This window comes from Passer montanus, unplaced genomic scaffold (assembly GCF_014805655.1).
Source record: "Passer montanus isolate IOZ18808 unplaced genomic scaffold, ASM1480565v1 scaffold31, whole genome shotgun sequence".
Classification (NCBI taxonomy): domain Eukaryota; kingdom Metazoa; phylum Chordata; class Aves; order Passeriformes; family Passeridae; genus Passer; species Passer montanus.
The window spans coordinates 10384146-10403992 of record NW_024367819.1 but is presented as its reverse complement, the minus strand read 5'-3'; the positions used below and the strand labels follow the sequence as shown (position 1 = coordinate 10403992).

At 39.6% G+C, this 19847-nt stretch overlaps 1 protein-coding gene across 7 annotated transcripts; it reads right to left on the bottom strand.

Annotated features, from left to right (window-relative positions):
• Window positions 1–5862: 5862 nt before the first annotated feature.
• Window positions 5863–18079, bottom strand: UPP1 (uridine phosphorylase 1). 7 transcript variants are annotated; one of them, XM_039714901.1, is made up of 8 exons: window positions 17967–18079; window positions 15348–15413; window positions 11948–12065; window positions 11307–11465; window positions 10160–10274; window positions 9502–9711; window positions 7874–8020; window positions 5863–6455 (listed from the first exon to the last, which is right to left on the bottom strand). In XM_039714901.1, the coding sequence occupies exons 2-8, from the start codon at window positions 15398–15400 to the stop codon at window positions 6316–6318; spliced, it is 942 nt and encodes a 313-aa protein (XP_039570835.1). In that variant the 5' UTR covers window positions 15401–15413; window positions 17967–18079; the 3' UTR covers window positions 5863–6315. The 7 variants fall into 7 exon arrangements, with proteins under 7 accessions (XP_039570835.1, XP_039570836.1, XP_039570833.1 ...); XM_039714902.1 differs by lacking the exon at window positions 15348–15413 and adding an exon at window positions 14885–14950 and having other exon boundaries at window positions 17967–17987; XM_039714899.1 differs by lacking the exon at window positions 17967–18079 and adding an exon at window positions 17853–17966.
• Between the last annotated feature and the right edge of the window lie 1768 nt (window positions 18080–19847).

Genomic DNA, 19847 nt, shown 5'->3' with positions numbered 1-19847 from the left:
AAACAGACTAAGGTGTCATGAATTCATCAGTTTTACATACTGGTCAACATCACCTCCCAAAAACCAGAAATCACAGAGAAGTCATGGCAGAATACAACTAGCTAAACTCCTTCATTTCTCAAATATGTTGAGATTTCCTTTTATATTCTCTGCTCTGAGACTGAAAAATTACTCAAGTAATAATTTAGTTCAAATAGAAATCTGAAAGTCCTCAGGACATACTAAAAAACTAAATAGTTTAATGTTTACCTGAATGACGTTAAGCACATATGTACTCTTGAGTCAGGATTAACTAATACCTTACCCAGGAGCTCTACTTCACACTTGGATGGCACTTCTGCTTTCAGTCAAGCACTGCTAAAATGCCTGCTGTTTCAGAGCATGGACAGTCATTTTTCTTGCTTGGATCAAAGGTGACATTCTGTGATAGCAGTGATGCAAATTCTGTGCACAGCAGAACATTTTTAAACAATTTTTTTTTTCAGGAACTGAAATTGAAATGCTGTTAATTGTTAATATGTGTGAGATCACACAGCCATTCTGGAAAGCCAGGGAGCAGAATCTTTAGAATGTGATTTGTAGGAAGTGATAAACTACTCAGCATAATGAATTACAAGCAGTTACTTATCAAAACACCTGATATGGAAGAGAGCTCCTGTCTGTCTGCGTGTGAGCTACAGCAGCTCGCGTGAACCATCTGCCAAATTATTTTGAACAAACCTTTCTGCAAAATCTCTGCCCATCCGACTGTGATGTGTTAATTTATTATGCTCTATATAATTACATTCTCATAAATGTGGCATTCTGTTTTTACGGAACCAACTATTTTGTATGCAATTAGTGTCCAGTACTAATGAACTACTGACTCCCCATTCTACTGTATAAGACACTCAATAGACAAACACCTTTCACCATCAAGTTACGTTGACTTCATTTGTCTCTTACTTCATTAGAAAAGTGTCTCATTTCCTATAGAAATTCAGTCTTGCCTCTTTTGGTGTCCTCCAGTGGCAGACCTGTTTTTTCTAGAATGAAGTTTAGGAAAGTAAAAGATATCCATTCCACCAAGAACAATCACTGCAGTGACATTCTGGGAAATGACTTCTAAAAGTAATTATAGAAGACACAGATTCTATGAGGTTGATTGTATTATTTTGAATGTCATAGAAGTATGAGAATTATTAAATTAAACAATCACCCCCAGCCCCAAACCAAACCCTTGGCACAAAAGATATAGTATGAAAATGAAACACAGAGGCAGGAAAATCAAAGGAGTAATGAATATGTTTGGAAAGATGCATCAGCTATATTGCTGCCATCCTAGAAGCTCTTTTGAATCCCTAGGTTTCATCAGGAGAGCTTCAAGCAGTATCCTGTGCATGTACCAGCCTTAAATATCTATATTAACTATATAATTATTTCACTATAAACAGGTAATAGCTATATTAACTGAATGTTTTCAGGGTTCCTTGACAAAGTGGCTGCAGTCAACAGCAACATCTTGAGTATTGCAGGGCAAATTAGAAAGGCATGGATTTCATCATGTGCTCCACTCCCTCCTTCTGGAATGGAAACAAAAACAGGCTCAGAATTGGGGCTCTGAGTAAAGACAACACAGAGTGATCTGCCCTTTTTTGCTTCTGCTTCGCTTTGTACAAGTTATCCAAAATCACTGGGCTGAAAAGGCAGAAAAGCTCCTGCCAGCATCCAGCTCTGGTTTTAAAACTTGACTGCTTTATAACATCACACCATCAACACGCCATGTCTAGCCTACAGTTTTAATACAATGTAATTAGAGTAGGCTGGCAAGCACTTCCAAAGAAACGTAATTTTATATGTTAAATAGGTTGAAGCCCGGGAGCCAACAATACTGTTTGGTATGGACAGGAACGCAGTCAAATCATGTGAGAATATGACTGGGAATCTGGCAAGCGAACCTATTTTCCTATCACCACCCACCACTTCTTTCACAAGGTTTATTAAGTGATCACAAGGCTTTCCTTCTAATATTAATAGGAGTACTACTTGTAAATATTTACATGGGCCAGACCTGTGTTCAGACAAAGTGCCTGCAGGATGACATCAATTAGTAGCATCTTTCCTGGGAGACGCTTCTTGTGTGCAAAGTTAGAGCCTGATGAAAAATGTTAGTTGTGGGCCAGGTCAAATAATGGGGCTGATTAAAATGGAGCTATGTGTTAAACCAACAAAACAGACCCAATCTCCCAGGGAGGCTGGTAGTTTGTTTGAACTTCTGGGGAGCTCTAGGAAGTTTACTCTCATAAAATGACAGACTGATAGGAAATTGAAAATTTTCTCACAGCTACAAGCTCAGCACCAACAAGAAGCGTCTGGAATCAGGCTCATGTGTCATGTAAAACCAGCTCTTGTCTGTCTTTTGCTGCTGATTCACTTTGTAGCCCAAGCAAAAGCAATGTAGCTGTCAGCATTACTCTTTCTTCTATTATTGCATCACAGAGTTTCAGATTTAATATTGCTCTATTCAGCAACCTCCTTTGTCTTCAGCAGAAGACTTTCTGCACTTGTAATTTAATCCATACTCTGGAGCATAATATTAAATGGTAATTATTTTAGAAAGATAAAACATGAATTTTAGTCACTCAAAGACTGAGAAACTTTCAGAAAAAGCAAACCTCAACATTTTGTAGCAAACCAAAATAGTAACATCAAATCACACGACTGTGCCTTGTATTCTGTTGTTGCACACAGATGCAATCCCCAAAGCCCTATTTGCTGCTTTGGTTTTCCTTCACCTGATTTGTCAATGGAAATTAAAACCAACCCTGATTCAACCATACAAACATTTTATTTAGGAGTATATATTGAGATCCCAACTTAAAAAAAAATCCAGTTCTGTTACACAATGAACTGAAAATCCTTTACAAAGAAGAATGTTTAAAAAACCATGTTGCTTATTACATGCATATATTTTCAAGAAATACTGAAATTATCAAATTATTTCACTTGGTTTTTAAAGGACAGATAAAAAGAAAAATTGTTGTCTAAACACTTCTGGACATGGGTCATTCCATAATGCTCCTTGTCAGGATTTCTCACACCTTCCTTTAAAGAAAATCCTTCTCTGAGATATATCAAGATGCCAAAAATAAAAAAAAAATCCACTGCTTCAAATAAGTCTGAGTTCCTGCTCTTTTCAGTCTCTTGCAAATGTAAAACCACTGCATTATAGCCTGTCTTCATTATGATCTCAACCATTTCTTTAACAAAATGGTAGGAATAGGCCACAACACCATGAATCACAGAACAAACTATTGGTAGGAACCACTTTTTTCTCCCTTCCTGCTTCCACTCTGTTCCTATCTTATGCATTCCTTCTTTGCTTTTATCCCTTTTGACCCTTGGATTAACTGGATTGTATAGTATTTTGCTAGGTACAGGATGGCACAGAGAACCACAGCTGGCCCTTGATTTGAAATGGGTTTCTGAAGTTTGCAGGATTTGTAAATCTACTAGGAGACACTGAATTATGTAATATTGAACATATATGTGATACCTAAAATATCACCACTCCAGTTCCTGATTCATGTTCTACAGAAAGAATAGTAATGGATATATTGAACAATTGACTTGCATATAAAACCTGTAAATATTGTATAACTCTCTGTAAAACCTACAGGAAGGTAACTTCTCAGCCGGATGCACACAAGTGACTCACTTCTCTATCTCCCTGTCCAGTTGCAGTCATAAGGGAAAATACAATTGTTCTTATCAGAATAACATTCTGGCAAGTTTCCTCTGAAGTCAGGAAAAGTATTTTATTGCGTGTCAGATGTGTCTGTAGAGTGACCTCTTGCATTAGGAACACAGCATCAGAGGAGGGGGAACAGCAGAAACAGGAGGATACTTGGTATCCTTTGGTTTCTGATTTTAAGCTTTCATATGTCCCTTCATCTGGTGGGAAGCACAGAAGTAAATCTTTTAGCAGAAAGAAATGTACAGCGTCCTAAGAAACAGTGGGAAGGAGGAAGGACATACAGGCAAAAGGTTAATGGCTCATCTTTCAAGAGGCTTCTACCATGGTCTTGGCTATTGATTTAATACAACTGTTGCCTCATCCCATGAATGCATGACCCTTATCTCCAGCTTGGCCAGGCCACAAGACCATTTATATTTTACCATCTAGCACATAAGAGTTTTCATATGAGTTCTCAGAAGTGCCTACATTATTTGACTGTAAAAACAAATTTTTTTTTTTCATTTGACAGCACACACTGTTAAAATAATTCAAGAAATTCTTTTTAACAAGTTTCCAGATTAATTCTGTCCTTGCTTCAAAAAGACAAATCACATCATTTTAGATTTATACCTCCAGGACAACTGTAGTAATATCCTTCCCCAGAGCTTCACAAAGTCACATTAAGTGTTTGTTTTCTAGCTAAAACATTTTCTTTGTCTCTTTAGGTACTTCTTATTAAGTATTTCTTATACAATAGCAAACTCTCTCCTCGAAACCTATACCAGTCAATTTGGTGTAAGACTTCCTTCATCACAAAGTGCAGCACACACTTATGTGACCTTGTTTTTATCTCCTTGTTGCTGTTTTGAGAACAGGACCTTGAAGAGAAAAGATGTGCTTTGTTGCATGCTTCCCAAAGGGCCTCACAGACTTCACACAATGCCTAGGCAAGCACCAGGCACAGTTAAACACAGATTTTTTATTTTTTTTTTTAAATAAAGGAGAAACAGTTCAAACAAAATGTGGAGCCATTCCCACTTCCCTTCTTTTCTTCAGGGTAGAAAAGATTTTCTCTAAAAGCTTACCTTCACTGTGTATCAGATAATAAATGAGAAATGTGGTTTTGAAATTAAAAGAAGACTAGATTGTAACTTTCTAAAAGTTACTAAAATGTTTTCCAGCTGAAAAGCTCATTAAATTTAAGGAGACTGATGCTCAATGGCAATTTTCTGTTCATGAGTCACCCTTCTTTTTTTAATATTTTCATCACATTGTTTCCAGTCTCTGTCACTTGGTGACTGTGGCTAATACTAACATCCCTCTCTTATAGTTCTAACTCTTGTGCTTGTTAACAGCACTGCAGACTGCAATCCTCACAAAGAGAATCGCATTTTCCTGGGTCAGCCACTGCTGTTCTGAGAGCTTATTCAGATTTTTTGACCTGTGACCCCTGCTAGGACTGGACCCTACCCCACTGCAGTAGAAAAAAGGAAAATAAAAAAGGAAAAAAAAATTTAAAAAGGAAAAGAGATAAACACATTTTCTTTAACTGACCATGTATCCATGTGTTTACATTCAAACCACAGCAGCAAAGCAGCAAGGAGTATGATTTTTTAAAAAATCCCAAACACTTTGGCCAATATTAGTGGAAAAAACTGCAGTGGCAGAAGGGGTTTTGATGGCATGTACTACTAGCAGGTATACTCTGGTTCTTCAGAAGAACTGGGAACCATTGCAACAGTGAGTGTTACATCCTGAGAATGGAGATGAATACCAATTTAAAAAAAAATAAACTAAGTAAAAGCAAGAAAAGAAAAGGGCTACCATAATACAGGCCTGTGAACATGCTGTGCATCTCCTGGATGCCTTCAGTTCCTCTTCATAAGCAGGAGGCTTGTTTCAGGAAAAGATTGCTAGTATCTCAATGCAAAATTACTTAATGCATAAATATTTCCTGGGTATTGATTCAATTCTTTAGTTAAAATATTGCTGGAATAGTATGTAGGCAGTACAGATATTCAACAGCTCAGTGTCAAGTCCTTAATGCTTAGAAACTTCAGTCCCACACTTTGCAATTCCATGAAATTTTAATATATGAAAATAGTATTGTTTATTTGTCAAAGTCTGCAAAAAAAAAACCTGCATTCACTTTAAGTTTTATTTACAAGTGAAGCAACAAAGACAATTATAAGTTATATAACTGTTTATAACAACAAGAAAATTATTCAGATTTTTAAGTTAATTTGCTGGTATGCATGTATTTGGCCATAAAGTTTGATTTTCTCTCTAGTTTTTCTTTTACAGCAGAGATAAATAAAGCTTTTTCATGTATTATCAAAGTCTTGTCCTTCACAGACAGATCTGCTTTCCAATTCACAGAAAAGTGAGTTTTCTATCCAGCAATGCATAACTAAGTAAAACTTAACTGAAGTCCTTCAGCACATTCAGTTCCCAAAGAACAGTGACATAAATGATTAACTTCCACCGACACATGGAATGCTGTAAGTTATTCTGAGGAAAAACACCTGTAATGCACAGAAGTCATAACCAGGTCTATACAAAGGTCTTCTCCTTCTCTAAAACACGAGATGGATACTTCATACTTTGCCAAGACTTTTCTTAATGAAATATCCCACCAACTTCTGCGGCCTCTGCTGGTACTCCACAAGGACTTCATGTGGGCTGTTGATTTGATCCCCTTCGAGTCGATTCAGAAGAGTGACACACACTACAGCAGCTAGAAATTAAAAGACAGCATTAGTTAGGAATTACACTCTTGCATTTTACAGTCCAAAAGCATAAACATTTGAACAAACCACTAAGAACAGAAACACAAGAGAAAACAAATCCCCAAAAAGAGCGTGCACTACCATGAGATGCAAGGGGACTAGCATGCTGTGGATGATACAAGGTAGAAATAGTTTAAGAGAACTGCTTGCTACACTAACAATAAAGCCAGAGCTCTCAGTCAGCTGCAGACACTTACTGTTATATCATGATTCTTATGTTTTCCCTGATAGGAAGTGTATTTCACAAGTACCCAGGTCATGCCTGGTAGGAAGTGCCTGGCACACGGCTCTAGCAGAGCCAGTTACAGTCCTGCACGGAGTGCCTGTGCTGTAGGTGCCATCCCTCAGGAAGCAGCAGATAAGCTGCCTCCACATTCATGGACAGGGAACACTGCAAGCACACGAGGAACCCATGGATCATCTCAGATTCATATGCTGGCCTCATATGCAGTCATCAGAGCCAAAGGCAAAACCTCTCCTTTCACTCAAGCTCAGGTCTGTCACTCAACCTTGTAACTCTGCTCTGTCTGGAGTTTCTGCCAGTGGCAATTTGCAGAGCACAAACAGTAAATACATATTAGAGGCCTACAAAGCAGAGACAGCAAAGGGCCTCCTGAATTGCTCAGGGATAATACTGGTTGGGTTTTTAAACCCTTTCAGGCCAGTAAGAACTGAATGTGTTTGATATAATGACCTTTTTGCTTATATTTAATCATTTGACATCCTCAAGCTTAAAGGAGTTTTAGAAACATCAGTGTTTTAAATCAGCATATTCCTTACTAAGGAAAGTGAGAGAAGACAGTTAACATGATAAGAAGAAAGACACTGTATTACATTATTTTTAATTTAGCATGCATAAAAAAATTAACTCATTTTATGATTTGGAACAATTTATTCATGATGCTACTAGAAATCCTCAACTGTTTAAGAATTATAGTCTTAAGTCTACAGAAAACGTTCCATTTGATATGAAAGTATAGAAATTGAGTATAGTTACATGTATATAGATCTGAGAATCACCTGATTGTTTAAACTAAGCAGTTGCTTTCTATAAACTTCAAAAGCTAACTGGAAAAAACAAATTAATGCCGTAGGTTAATTAGGTACTTTAATGATTTACATGGTTGCCATGGGCTGGAATAGCAAATGACAGAAGTAAACTGTGTAAAAAGTGCATGAGGAATCATGATAAGTTGTGACACAACTGACACAAATCAAAACATGATAGCAACAAAATTATAAGCAGAAATATATTTTATATATATGTACAGAAGGTATGTTAACATTCTGTGCAGTTTTTAGCCACAAACCCCCTGCAATGCAGAAAATTTCCTATTGCTAGAATAATGTGACTAAGTTAGTTTACCTTTGACACCGCTGAGATTACACATTGCAGCAAATACAGAAGACTCCATCTCGATGTTTCTCACACCAGACTCATAAGCATTCTTCAAATATTGCAGCTTTTCTTCTTCATCATATAAGCAGATTGCACCATCCAACCTGCCCTGTCCTAGAAAGTAATTTTATGGAACATTTCAGAGTGATGAAGTTACAGACCAAATTCAATTTTGGAAACACCCAGTTATTACAGTCTTCTCCATACAGTGCTCAGCTTTTACTACTACTCTTTATTTTTGTGCATAAGACAAATAGGACAAAGTGATTCTTAGCTATTGCTAGAGCGTATATATATTTTTTTGTATTCTTTATAATCAGGTAACTTAATGGTAATTGGTGAATCATGGTAATTTAATTAGTCTTCTTCAGCTTCAATTCTCAAATTCATAAACAGGAAAATGTGTGTTGTACATTCCCACAACAAGTAGGAATGTACAACAAGTACCAAATTCCACAAGAAACATTAAGTTGTATGGAAGAACTGCATTTTTAATATGTTTAATCACTGTCTAAAAAAACCACCAGGCTTAAAAATGCTCTCCTGTTCCTATCTTAAAAGGATGAACATTTTATTACTTACAGATTTTCCAAGGTAAGAGATGTAGAGTCTCTTAAGCTAACTAGCTAATACTGTTGCAAATTCTAAGAAAAATTTTACTCAAATTATTCAAGAACATCACCTACAGACAAGACAGCAGCAGGCTAAGTACAGTGCAGTTGAAATACACTGTATCTTACTCAGTCTCTTCTTGGGTTTGGGAGATGTACTCCTAAATTAATGTCCTCAATCCTGTTCTCAGCTTTTGCTGTATGAGTTGAAAACATCCCTGACACTTTTTTTAGTGTTTTTTGCACCTGTGGTTGGTGCCTGAGAAACACAAACTGATAGTGTGTGCTTCTGCCCAAGCTGGAGCACGACGATGAAGATCATTTGACCCCTACTCAGCAACAGACAGAGAAAGTGGGATGAGGTGCCACTTACACTCTGTTCTCACAAGGTTTGAAAGGTGTTTCTGAATGAACATCTAGATTTGGGAGATCAGAAAAGCACCTGAATACCTGTATGTTTATCCAAAATAGGCCTTGCAGGTTTGTGTCTCCTACATAGCCGCACTGACAACGCAGCAACTTATCTTTGGTTGTCTGATCACTGCTTTGCTCAAACTGAAAAAAGTTCCAACCCTTTTTTCATAAAATATTTACTTTAGGTACTTAACCAGTGCAAGAAAACCAACCCTAAACAAGTCACAAATAATTCCCATTCCTCTAATTCCCTAGGATGCTTCAAAAAAATCACGTAAGTTTTGTGACAGATATACCTGACAGGTACATGAGAAGTGTATAGTAGACTATATATACTTCAGAGAATCTATTAAAGCTGGGGAGAAATCTCCAAAAGTTTGATACAGCCAACTGCTAAGTGCAATGCTTGATTTTAAGTAGATGAAAAATAGTTTAATTGAGATTTGTGAGACAAGCCAGAGTAGGAAACACATATTGTTAGTGAAGTGAAAGCCAAATGTTAACATATTATTCAATATTTATCTATCGCTGTTTACCAATATTCTCCTGTTAGTCTATCACCAGCCTTACCTTCATAGAAATCCAAAGTGCACATGGTGTTTCCAATGACTGTGTGGAACTGACCGATTTCTTTACTGCACTGCATCAGCTCCTTAGCCAGTTGCTCATCCAGGCTAGTGCTGCGAATTACCGTCTTTCCCAGGACAACCTGCTCCAGCTGAGGCTTGAAGGTGGCATCTACAGACTGCCTCGTTATAACCACTGAGCCTGGCTCCAGACCTGCAGCAAAAGGAAATAGATATATCTTCACAATGCTGTTAACTAGTGGTTTCCAGACACATAAAACATACATGTTGACCCAACCCTGCTTCTTTTAAAGGTGGGAATTTTGCCTCTGAATCCACCAAGAGAATTTTTTGTCCATGCCTAGCTGCTTCAGTTTATTATTACAAGTAATTTCTGAAAGAATGAAATTTTTCCTTTTTTACTTCTTTCTTATATTTTCATACAGGACAGGAGCATCCTTCTTGTCACATTGTCAGATCTTTAAGTGCATTTTCCCTATGCAAAAGCAGATGTTGCCTTTACTTTCAAAACTACAGAATGCTGCACCTCCTGTGGAAAACTGTTCCAACCATTAATGTCTTACATGCAGAGAGATGCTTTACTCTCCTGCAAAGACACTTTGGTTTGCAGAAAGGAAGAAATAAATCAAGAGGGGAAATACCTATTCCACCAGAGGTGCCAATGCGAATGATGGTTATGTCAGAACACTTGGCATGATACAACAGTTTGATCAGCTCGTGCAACATGATTGAAATAGAAGGAATGCCCATACCGTGCTGAAAAGGAAACACAAATTAATATTCCACATTCACATAAACAACACAATATATATGTGAAAGAAGCAGCTGGACATTATCTCCTCCCTGATACTATTCTCCCAAATGCCACTTAACTCACTCCCACAAAACTCCCAGCTTCTGGGCCTACAGAAAGGTACTGAAAGGGCGTACAAATAGACTCCCACTAGCTTTGGCAGACTGTGGATGAAATACAGTATTTCTAAAAATCATTAATTAGAGAACATTTACATTCTCAAAAGTATAGAGTGTCCTTTCCCAATATCTGACTAATGCACTTCATCATGGAGCATTTCCTAAACACCAGAAAAATCCCACTCTGATTTTTTACCAACCTTAAGTGATAGTGAATAGTTAAGCTAATTTTTTTCAAAACACAGGCACTGTGGTTTAGTCTTGACATTCAGCAAATACAAATCCACATTAGCTTTCATAATATTGTGATAATTACAGCTCACAAGAAAGGGTGATACTAGATACTAGTATTACAAGCAAAGTAATACTAGAGCTTTGCAATTGCAATTGAAGCATGTAATTCTATCTACAAACTGAAGCTATGAATGCTTCAATTCATACAAATGCACACATGGGTTGGCAGCACCAGTCCCATGGAATGCTACTCTTAAGCACATTTGACAGTGCCACTGCAGGTACATAGATCTAGGTGTGATACAGACATTTTTCCAATACCCCACATGCACCAAGTGACTTTTTCCCCCATTTCAGGGTACAGAACAGGGATAAGGCAACAGTAACTGCTCAAAAAATCTGTAAGGACATTCCTGCAACACCTCAGTAATACACTGAGAAAAAAAGGGATGCAAGAAGGAGCAAAGGTAGTGGAGATTTTCCCTCTTACAAAAAAGGGCTGAAAAGGAATCCTTAATTAGCTGACTGCATGGTTTTGAGCAGCCTGTTTAGGACTGTGAAGTATTTAAAAGAAACATGCTTTCATGTTGAACAGCATGAAAACTGAACCATGTCCCGTGTCAGACGAGGGGAAGCACTTACACTGACGGACAACACGGGCCCCACTTTGTACATGGCGTAGCGGTCGGTGCCAGCACAGATGTTGGGGTAGTCACACCCCGGGCTCCCGAGCCCCAGCTCCTCTGCTATGTAGGCAATGAAAGCTTTCATCCGGGAAGGACTTCCTCCAACACACACAAACTGGGGTGGACAGAGTTCAACAAAACAAAATCAATTGTGTAATTCAGTATGTCAAAGAACAACATGAGTATGCAAATGCCTTCAGTTAGCACAGATTTATCCCCAGATATGGTGCTTCTCTTAATCATTCTAAAATGCCATGAAGAAGAATTATGGAAAAAGCTGTCTACAGCACTCAAATGCCTTCACCTGTTCAAACTAATGAAAGACAAATATTGATATAAAGACCCAACAAACAGAAGTGGTATCTGAGTAGACCCTACAGCATTTGCCTTTTTAATGGATTAAATGAGACAGTCAAAAGCAATTACCCTCAGCTTTGTTGGATAGCAAAAGTGACAAGAACCCACAAAATTTTTCCCCTTTTGAATGTACTCCTCAGTTGCTGTTAGGCTGACACATTTAGTCTTATTCTGAAGACAGCTACACTTTCACCTACTGCAGAAAAGCTCAGGCTTGCTGAACAAAGCAGAGCATCTTACCTTTACATCCCCAAACAATGTTGGAAAATCATGGGTACCGGTCCCAAGAGCAAAATGGTACAGGATGTCTTCTTTCATTTTCTCCAGGTGAGGGTTGCAGAGATGAATAAAATTCTCTCTACCAGGACAGCAGCATTGTGAAACGTATAGAATATATACAAATATATATTGAATATATACAAACATTGAACAGATGACAATTCTTCAAAGTCAAGCAGTCAAAAGTTGGGAAATGCCACGCATACAAGTGCCACACATACAAATGCCTGTACTATCTTATTTTGGTTACTTGTGCATTGTGTTAAAGAAACCCTAAATTCCACAACACAAGATGAAATTGATGAAGAGAAGACCAGAGGCAAGATGCATTTGCAAGAGTGGAATCTTAATCTTTATCTTATTATCTTAAATAGTATTAAAGCTGGGTACCATAGTGGGTCTTTTTGGTGAGCAGAACAATGGGAGCAGGGCCAGGGAAAAGTCAATAACCCACCATAATACAGAGGCAACCTGTAGCAAAACTGAAAAGCAAAACTTGACCTCTGTTTTGACGGAAACTCTGTCAGCCATCTGAGAAGGCTGGGATGATTTGGGCTTTATGGACAAGCACAAACTAGATTTCTGGCAATTTGTCTTATCCTGTCATACAGACAGGAGAAAAAAAAACCCTATGGCATGAAACTGATAACAAGGGTACAGAGGATCTGAAAAACAAAAAGAAAAGTGCAGATCTGAAGCAAAGAGAAAACCATAAAAGTGGAAAAAAAAAAAGGGGAAAAGAGAGGAAGAGGTAAAAATAATTCACTTCTTCCTAAGTGCCTCTTGTAAAGAAATGATGCATCTTAAAAATAAAATAAAAACTAATCCATCTGAAGAGACAGAAAATGACAGGACAAGGAGGGAAACCTGAACTACTTGGCCTGTGGGATCATGTTCATGTAAAATTCAATAGTGGACTAACTAAACAAGCTGAGTGATTTACAAAATGTCTGCTTTCTGTGCTTGATGTTTTAAGTTGAATTGAAACAGGTAGGAAAAGACTAGTCAATAAGTACAAGCTTAAGCAGAACACTGGCCAGTACTTCAAAGTAATTTCTGAAAGATGGAATCAAGCGGTAAATAGCTTCCAGACACAAGAAGATGACTTAATAGCTTAATGAAGGCTCAGTGGAGGCACAGCATGGCTCAGCAAATTCAAACTGCTTTGTCAGAGGAGACAAACAAAAGAGTTCACCTGGACTTCATTCAAAAAATCATTAGGACAACTCAGGAACAGCTCTGAAGCCTAAACAGAGGTGTTTAGCACTATTTTAGATGGTCTAGATTACTAGGTTATCTTATCTGCCTTCTAATTCCTCTTCAGAAAGGAGATAAGGCAGAAAGGAACTATGCTTTCCATTACTTCCTATGCCTTATCTGCCTGTGCAGGATGCAGAAAGTCTACAGTGGCCAAGATGCCCATGCTGAGGTCACTGAACTCTTCCCTGGAAAACAAACAGTTACAACCCAGATATTCTGAGTATAGCAATTTCTTCTGCTCCTGATTGTCTCTCTCCAACATCATTAATTATCCAGTAACAGCCGCACCACCAAGGAGAGAGGTGTCATCCCAACCCACCCTATCTGTCCCTGCCCACCGCAGACAATCACCCTCAGCAAAAACTGAAAGAGCTGCCCACCCATTCACCCCTTCAGTAGGAATTCCCTTCCATCTCCCATGGTCTCCATCTGCCTCCCTTCATACAAATACTGCCTGAGGTGGAACCAAAGGCTTTGGCTACCTTTGTTATTCCTTCCAAAAGACCTGCTTGGCTCTGGGAGGACTAAAGAGCAGGTGTATGGCCTGTCATGAAGCCACAGACAACCTAGGAATTCACCAGCTCATTATTAGCAGAATTTCTAGGCTGCCTCTCCTGAATTATTCCTGTTCAGTTTTGTGGGACTCTCTACATTTATTTACTGGCTCACACACTAGTGTAGATCCAATATCTGGCTGTGCTGATGTCCATTGGAATGGTTGTCACATACAAATAGGATGGCTATGATTTTAAATGATTTTACAATCTATTCTCAGGCGAGCAAAAAAAAAATTTCCTTCCTCATGAGAACACTGGCAATAAAAGCCTCTCTCCAAGAAATAAATTGGGGAAAGGCAAGACCTCTATTAAAAGTTCAAGAAAATTCATGTAATACCACTGTCCTCATGCCTGGCGAAAACACAGCCTCCTTCCTCATCAGCAGCTATATTCCACCCTTTTCATCTCACAGCCCACCAACAGCACTCTCTGACCCACCACCTCAATACACTGAGGGGCCAGTGTATTGGCCCCTTGCTCAGCTTATCCACACATATGATTGCACACTTGGACCCTGGAGTAAAATGAGCAATAAAAACTAGCATAATATTATGTGTACATAGGATCAATGCCATGGATTTACAGGAGAGGCAAAGTTTGCTTGATAAAAATCCTTGGCATGCAAAGTTCAGGAGCAGAAAATTTATTTCCCTAGAGCTGTTGTAAAGCACCTACAACTTCTAAGGGTATAAGTAAAATACAAATCCAAAGACAAAAGAAGCATATAGCAGGTTTTAGTAAAATAAGCTTAAAGTAAGGATTAGAGAAACACACTGAAATATTTGTTTGAACTCTTGAAGCAGCAGCCAAAATCAGCATTTCAGCAGCTCATTGGATTAAAAAATAAAAAATAAAAACATCACCCTGCTTTGAAATATTCACTGTTGAGAGAAGTTCAAATGGCTAGCCAACTCTGTATAGGTGTGGTAAAGCAATAAAGCATCCAATTGTCAAAACAGCTGCTACTGGATACTTGGCACTATTATCATAAAATTTATCTTAAACTGAATGAGCATGTAATGAGTTTGGGGAGGAAGTTGAAGTGTAAACTTGGACAAAATAATTAATTTGTCAATCTTACTTTGAAGCCTGTCCATCATCAGTTTTCTTCTCATTTGAGGAGCCAGGAGCCATGTATGTCTTATACCTAGAATTATATTTAAAAAAAATTATATAAGTGCATCAGAATAGTGCCATCTGTAAAGCTGGAAGCACTAACAGAGAGAGAAACCTTCTGTATTGATGATAACTACCATGAATATTAAATTCCCCAAATAATCCAGCCACACTACAGCTTTTATAACTGAAGCAAAAAAACAAAGTGAGCATCTACACTTTTTACTGCTGAGCATCACCACTTTCAAACCCCTCAAGCCTAAATTAATCCCTTGCTATTGCAACCCCCACATCGCCACTACCTCTTTTCTGTGGGGTGAACAGCTGCAGGTTCACTGGCCACAGAGAGGCAAGTCTCATTGCTAACTAACTCACCCTCTTTCCTCCAAACCTCCCACACAACAAAATAATTAATTTGTCAATCTTACTTTGAAGCCTGTCCATCATCAGTTTTCTTCTCATTTGAGGAGCCAGGAGCCATGTATGTCTTATACCTAGAATTATATTTAAAAAAAATTATATAAGTGCATCAGAATAGTGCCATCTGTAAAGCTGGAAGCACTAACAGAGAGAGAAACCTTCTGTATTGATGATAACTACCATGAATATTAAATTCCCCAAATAATCCAGCCACACTACAGCTTTTATAACTGAAGCAAAAAAACAAAGTGAGCATCTACACTTTTTACTGCTGAGCATCACCACTTTCAAACCCCTCAAGCCTAAATTAATCCCTTGCTATTGCAACCCCCACCTCGCCACTACCTCTTTTCTGTGGGGTGAACAGCTGCAGGTTCACTGGCCACAGAGAGGCAAGTCTCATTGCTAACTAATTGGTGCTCTTTCCTCCATACCTCCCACACAACAGTGACAGCAGTGACTGCCAAAGCAGCTTCACTCCCCTTCCACCTCTGGCTCCAGATGATCTCCAAAGCTCAGCTCTAGGTAGCAGACACCTGAAACCCAAGTCCAGGAAGCATCTTACTCATAATATCCTCCTCATTAAATTCTTCCTACTAGCCTTAAGAGCACTTCTTTCTCCAGCATAAAACAAGGAACATGAAACTAAAATACGACTTCAAAAAGCCACAGCTCTCCAGTTTATCATCTATCCTGAATACCTTTTTTTCTGATCCTTTACCTTAATCTATATGCAAAACCTTCTCCCTGCTGCATTCTTCTTTACATTTAAATAGACAAATGTATCACTGAGACTTTCATGGTGGCCCAAGGACAGAATTATAATTATAGGATGATTAATTTATTATTTTCAGAAGTGACTAAGGCTACGTGCCGAAGTTGGGTACTTTCTGGGAATGCCCTTGTGGGAAGTATTGAATCATAATGTTTTGCTCCACCCTCCATTAAGAAAGACCTGACAGCACAGAGATTATAACAGAGACAGGACTGTAATCCTTAAAAACCCCAGGATTACACTACAAGGAAACAGGAAGAAATTGATCTTGCAAAAGAATTACATCATATGTGATTTTCTAATGAAGTGCACAAGCTAACAAAATAAACAAGAGACCTGCCAGTTAAAAGCTACTGAATAATGGAAATGTATTAAAATTTATAAGGACAATTTGTTTTCTTCATGGAAAATATCGACCTTTATTAAGTAGACCCAAATTTACAGGTACTAGGTATACTAAATGCATGCAACCATTTGTGGTCAAGGAGGGGAAGTATAAAAGTTGCATTTATAACCAACTACACTTCTTATGGTGGTATGAAGTACAGTCAGCTACTACTGGGCAGCACCACATACCACACACATTACAGGAAAAACATATCATTTCTTTCTACAGTGCCACAAGTTCTGATAAAGAGGAGTGAGAAGCTAGGAAGAAGAAACAGAAAAGTGATTTTTATGAAGCAAGAAGAAAAATGGCTGCAAATAAACCAATGATATACATTGAGGTGTTGTTCACAGTACTAAGCATCCACAAGATTTTTAAGTGCTCTGGGTTCTGATCCCCTAAGTAACCACAGGTGCACTTGAAACAGGTACACAAGTGAATACACTTCAAAAAGCTGAGAACAAAGTTCTGACAGTCCAAAGGTGCAGCTTACCCCCTCAAGAGCACCCAGCTGCAGGTGTCTTGGCAGGAACTGAAGGAAGGAGCGAGCATAAAGCAGGTTTCCCATGGCAGACCCCTGAGTAGGTAGCAGCTGACAAGCAACCAGTTAATCTACAACCACAAAACTCTCACGCTGTCTAACCAAATGGAAATTTTTACAGACATGACAAAAGTTTCTGCAGTCTTCTTCAGCCAAAGTCAAAACTTGACATTCAACAATAATGTGCTTCCAGCAGGACTCAGATAAAGAAAAGGCACAGCATGTTTTAAGGTGTGTGCACATCCTAGAATGGTATGGATTGGAAGGAACCCTAAAGAACACCTGGTTCTAACCCTTCTGCCATGGGCAGGAGCACCTTTCACTAGACTGGATTGCTCAGAGCTCCATCTAGCCTGTCCTTTAACACTGCCAGGGATGGGACATCCACAACTTCCCTGGGAAACCTGTTTCAGTGTCTCACCATCCTCAGTGAGACAGTGAGTGAAGGATTTTTTCCTAATATCTCACCTAAGCATCTAAATCCTCAGACTGGTGCTTTAAACCCATGCAGGACCCACTATAATTGCCACCTCTCATTTCCCCCCGCCATCCGTCATTTTTGAAGGAAGCCCACAGTCAACGGTTTCTGCAGGGAAAACCTCTTGTTCGGTGTTCATCCATCATCAGGAAAAGCTGAAGTCGCTGCAAAATTGGTTTTACCCTGCTGGTCCCCTCGCTGCTGGCGGAGCGCTCCCCGCAGACAGAGCAGGCGGCCCCATCCGCCGGATGCCGCCGCACCGCCGAAAGAGCTCCCGACCGGACCGACGCCTGCGCCCATTCCCTACCCACTCGCTGCCCCCCTTCCCTACCCACTCTCCATCCCCGCGGACCGGCGGCCGGGGCTGAGAGACACGGCGGGCACCCCGCCATCCCCCGGGAGCGGACCGCGGGCTGCCGGGCGCACGGCGGGACGCGCTTCTCACCGGGGCAGCGGGATCCGCCGCTGGGAGACGAGGAGAGCGGCTCGCTGTTCCCGGGCGGGCTGCGGGGAGCCGCGGCCGAGCCGCCTCCCGCCAGCGGCGGCACCGCCCCGCCCCGGGCCCGGTTAACTCCCTGCGCGCCGGGGAGGCTGCGGGAAGCGCCGTGCTCCCGGCGCGGCTGTGGCAAGGATGCCGGGAACGGTGGGGATGCAGCCGGCGTGCGGGAGCGCGGGGCTCCGGGCATCGGCGGAGAGCTGCTGCCAAGGGCACGGGCGTTCGGGAGGACCTTATCGGGGAGATAGATACCGATACAGATACTGATACAAATACAGACAGAGATGCAGATACAGATGATCCAGACGCAGGTGTCGGCCGAGGACGGCGGAGTGGGGTCGGTGCCTGTGCCTGCCCTTGTCCTGTCGGTGCGCACCCACCGTGCTCCCGCTCTCGTGGGCATCTGGGCACGGCAAAGGCGGCGCGAGAAAAGAGCAGAGACGGCTACGGCTGCTGGAAGCGTAAATTTAACATTGTTCGTACAGTAACTGAAAACACCAAACCCACAATCCTGCAATGCAATTTTAAAAGGAAGTTTTCCTACCAGAACCACACTGTAGTTTGTCATAGTATTCCCTACTAAAATCTTCATGGTAGAGAACTTTCTGTGCCTCAGGACAGTAAACACATTAGGCACAAGGCATTGCTGAGATGTATTTATTACAAAATCATGTACTGGGCATTTAGATTAAAATTTATTCATATCCTGTCTCACACCAAAGGACTTTGTATGGGAATGTAAGAGAGAGATCCCTTGCACAGATGCATTTCTAAGCACAAACGACATGCAAGAGGAATTGCTTAACAAACTCAGAAAAATGCCACCTGTTCAGCTTGTTTGGATTTCCAGTGGGTGAAACAGGATAGGTTCCTAATTCATCTTCTATTTTCCTTTTCTTTAAATATTTGTCAAGACTTCCAAGCTACAGTAGTGGACAAACATGTTAGAAGAGTGTTTAATTCTGTGGAAGAAAGTTTTCCTTTAAACAGGAATATTACCTACCTCTTCATCTCAAGATCCAGTGAAAAGTTTACTTTAGCTTTCAGGTCGTTTTCCATTCAGCTATATATTAAGCAAATCAATGTAAATTGCTATGTTTCATATAATAAGGTTACTATAGTTACGTTGTCTGAAATGTTCAATAAATTATGCATTTCTATGAGTCTAATATTGGTAGTAACCTTTGCTCTCTGTTATCACTAAAAAAACTTTAAATCTCCTTTTAGCTTCCTGGTTTTGTAGTGTAGTGTTTGGGTTTTCATTCCATTTTGTATTTTAGCGGAAAGGATACTAATGTCATTCAGAAGGGTGAAAAATACACAGCTACATACTGGGGTAATAACAACAACATGTAACCAGTGTCCATTTTCAGGTTTTTATATTGCAGGGATGAAAATATGAGCTATGGAAAATAAGGTTGTCTGTCACAATCAAAAGTATTCTCCCTCGTGCTCACCATAATCCATTTTCACAGTCAATTGGTCAAATAATTCAGTGCAGCTGTTTTACCCACGTCATTTTGATTGTTCAGTTATTCTGGATGTTTTGTATCATGACAACTATTAATAGAAGGACAAAATATGCTAAGACTGAACTTCTTTATTTCTATTTCTAGCTTTTTCTCCCACACTACAGCATAATATGTAACTACATTCTGAAAAAATATCTGCAGAGAAGGGCAAGAATATGAAGCTATTTACTTACAGAAAGAAATTTGGCTTCATCCTACATCTTTTACAACTCAGCCTGCATATTCAGCACAGATAATAGTATTTAAGAAATAGATAAGCCCAAATCAAGGGAATTTTAGATGCTTCAGAAGAACATGG

Bases quoted from the DNA above. Each gene is read 5' to 3' on its own strand.
- UPP1 (XM_039714898.1), bottom strand. From the start codon at position 17,762: ATGGGGCCGCCTGCTCTGTCTGCGGGGAGCGCTCCGCCAGCAGCGAGG. The intron at 12,066-15,347 runs GTAAGATTGACA...CTGTCCTGGTAG, and splicing joins GATGATGGACAGGCTTCAAA to AGAGAATTTTATTCATCTCT. The intron at 10,275-11,306 runs GTAAGTGCTTCC...TTTCCTTTTCAG, and splicing joins GGCCCGTGTTGTCCGTCAGT to CACGGTATGGGCATTCCTTC.